The 2,985-nt window shown below is 46.1% G+C and overlaps 1 protein-coding gene across 1 annotated transcript; it reads right to left on the bottom strand.

Annotated features, from left to right (window-relative positions):
• Positions 1-1,566: 1,566 nt before the first annotated feature.
• Positions 1,567-2,607, bottom strand: EI90DRAFT_3120894 (uncharacterized protein; the record flags this gene model as incomplete). Its single annotated transcript, XM_039063344.1, has 3 exons — positions 1,567-1,941; positions 1,994-2,341; positions 2,455-2,607. The coding sequence occupies 3 exons, from the start codon at positions 2,605-2,607 to the stop codon at positions 1,567-1,569; spliced, it is 876 nt and encodes a 291-aa protein (XP_038918436.1).
• Between the last annotated feature and the right edge of the window lie 378 nt (positions 2,608-2,985).

Raw genomic sequence — 2,985 nt, 5'->3', positions numbered from 1 at the left:
AGCCTGGGGGTACTCCAATAAACTGTTGCAATGACCTGGGTAGTTTGTAAATTACATAACATTACCAAAAATGGGAATATTGCTTACATAATTGGCAGATCTTTAGATGAGATACTTTCCCATGTTCTGAATATTTTTTTGAAAATTTCAAATACATTTTCATTGTGCTATAAGGTCATGAGTTGAAAAGTGAAAAACATTGCAGTGGTTTATTGGAGAACTGTACATTCCAGAAATGGAAAATTTGAATTGCCTTGCACAGCCACCTTGCCTCAGCAAAACTGGCATGACACCCAAACACCCAACTGCCAACTGGCTGTGACATGTGACAGACCCTGAATTTCGACCGGACTGGGAGGTCTCTGTGACACATGACCAGTAGTTGGTTGTGTGAGTACAGTAATGTGGTCTGCTTTACCCTTGCCTTTAGTTAACTCGTGGGTACGGGTGCTTATAGGCTTTGGGTTGGGATCCTCATCCATGACATTGGAGGTTTCCCCATTGGTGACTTCAGTCTGCTCGATAAGTCAGCTGAGCTGAGACATGTTAGTCATGCTGTTGCTGACTTGAGCTGTGCTCTGGTCAGAGTCTCTGGAAGAGCTCCTGTCAGTGTCAGGCTGGTTACTAGGAGGGGTATGGGGCTTCTTCCCCTTGTGAACTGGGTTGCTGGGCGGGACTAGGTCTGCACCTGTGGACTTCAATGCTTTGGCTATCTTCTGGAGGTTTTGTGTGCGTTCCTCCATATGCTTGTCAGACAGGGTGCAATTTCTGACATGGTATCCTCTTGGCTCAGGGATGATAGCGTGCCATGCTTCCAACATAGCTCGCTTAGCATCAATAAAAGTGGCATATTGGTGATCATGGAGAGAGATTCTGTCCCTAATCTTCTCCTCAATCCCTGCCAGAATCTCTTGGTGGGCGTTGTAGGCAGGATAATCGCCCATGCGCATAGCCGGCTTGGATACCTGCTTCCACCATTCAGAAAACCCCTTCCATTCATGCGACAACTCGATACGAATTTGGTACCTAAAAATAGTGCTAATTCCTACGATTCCGACGATATCAAGAACGTCCCAATCGGTGGAGAATTGACGGAGTTCTATGTTGGGCAAGTTAGGCACAGGCATGTGTGGGTGTGGGAATCTCAAGTGGCAACCCAGAATTCCAGCCTGACTCGTTCCCACGGCGTCTAATAAATTGGTAAAAATGCTTATCGGCTGCGTGAGAGTTATCTCTGGCTTCTTTTCCAATTTTGGTCTTTAATTCCGTAAATCCGTTGAGATATCGCTTATTTTCTTTTATTTTCATATTTTGCCATTATTTCAGTTATTGATTGATATTCTTTTATTGATACTGTTACCCTTTTTATTATTTCGCCTAATAAGGTATGCAGGTGCCATATGGCATCAATATTTCCCATCTATTATTTCTAAAAATAATTATTTCTTATAATCCTGTACATACCAGATTTTTGAAAAGAAGTTCTCCCCTCCCCCAAAATTCTCTAGGATGCACTAGAGTTGGAGTGAGTGTGTGGAATCCAACAGTAGGAATAAGGGCAACTGTCTAGCCCACAACAAGTGGGTAGTAGATTAGTTGAGCCCGGACCTTGCAGAATCCTGGAGAACCCACACCGGAGTTAAGGATCGAGAACATAGCGAGTTTAGTGGAGAAAGTAGAGTTTAGGGAGAGTTGTCCCCCACGAGCTGTGTCAGCATAGAGAGCTGCAAGCCCTCTTTCAGCATACCAATATTCATTGGCAGTTAGGGTGTTGGCATGCATTGCCAGAAACAAAGCCCTAATACTTCTGGCAGCGTTCTGGGTTTGATTATGTTCATATAAGAACAGATCGTAGGCACGGAGGACTTCCTTAGAGGTCTCCTCAGAGGACTTCAGGACTGTGTCCATACTATTGTGAAGTTGCTGCACTAGGCTGTCTTGCTGGGCAAGCTTCTTGAACAATGGATCGATGCGGTTTTCGAGTAGAGCTAACATCCAAAAGCTCATCTACCCACATGGTAGCTTGGCTTAGAAGGGCTCGTAACTCTGGGTTGGTCTCAATGATAGGAAGATGCTGAGGATGTAGTCCTTGATGGACAGAAGGGTGCTTCTTGGGTTTATACTTGGGTGCCTTCTTGTCTTCAGCAAGTGTGGAAATCAAGGCAGGTATGTTCCCCGTGTACATGGACGGTTTAGGGGGGACTCCGCTGTTATGTCTATGGGAGGGCTGGGAGCCTTCAATAAATGGCTTTTTGGTGACTGTGGGCTTCTGAAGGGGCGCTTCCTCTCTGAACCCAGTGTGATGTTGCTTAGAACTAGACTCAGCCTCTTGGGACTTGGTCTGGGCGTGCACTACAGACTCCAATTGCTTAACTTTGTCTTGTAATGCTCAGACAGTGTCATCCCCAATCCTAGAACATTTAGGGGAAGGAGAGCAAGATCTTCTACACTTACTAGCTCCTTGATGAGATGGAGGGAAAGGTTTATGAGGGCCTCCTCTGGCTGCACCTTGGCCTCTTCTGGTGGCAGAATTCCTGCCACTTCCTTCATGCACTTCATACTCATCATCATGATAACTTTGTGGAGAAGTCTCCCATAGACGCTCATGGTGGGGGTATGGCAATCCTGACACGTAGTGTGCCATTGTGCAATCTAAGACAAAGTTGGTGTCTGCATCAATGCCTTCCCTTTGGGATTTGGTTCCAGGGCTGCTTCAATTGTTATGCAGGCTCTCTCCCCTTCAGCAGGCTTGTCAGTCTGCTTGGTTTCTGCTGGTGGAATAACTTCTATGGTTGCATTGCCAAATTCCCCTTTGGCATCTGCACTGGTAGAGTCAGTAGTCTCAGCAGTGATTGGGTAGGACTCTTGGGGTATGTATTCCCCTTCCCCCCCCCAAGGTAGCCACTGGAATAAGGTTGGCTTTCCATTGGGTAGACTTTTGAAGCAGATGAGTTCCCCTTCCTGGTCAGGGTACGTCTCATGTTG

This window comes from Cantharellus anzutake, assembly GCF_015039405.1.
Source record: "Cantharellus anzutake strain C23 chromosome Unknown EI90scaffold_14, whole genome shotgun sequence".
NCBI classification, from domain to species: Eukaryota; Fungi; Basidiomycota; class Agaricomycetes; order Cantharellales; family Hydnaceae; genus Cantharellus; species Cantharellus anzutake.
Note: the sequence above shows the minus strand (reverse complement) of the source record. Positions and strands in the feature narration are given on the sequence as shown.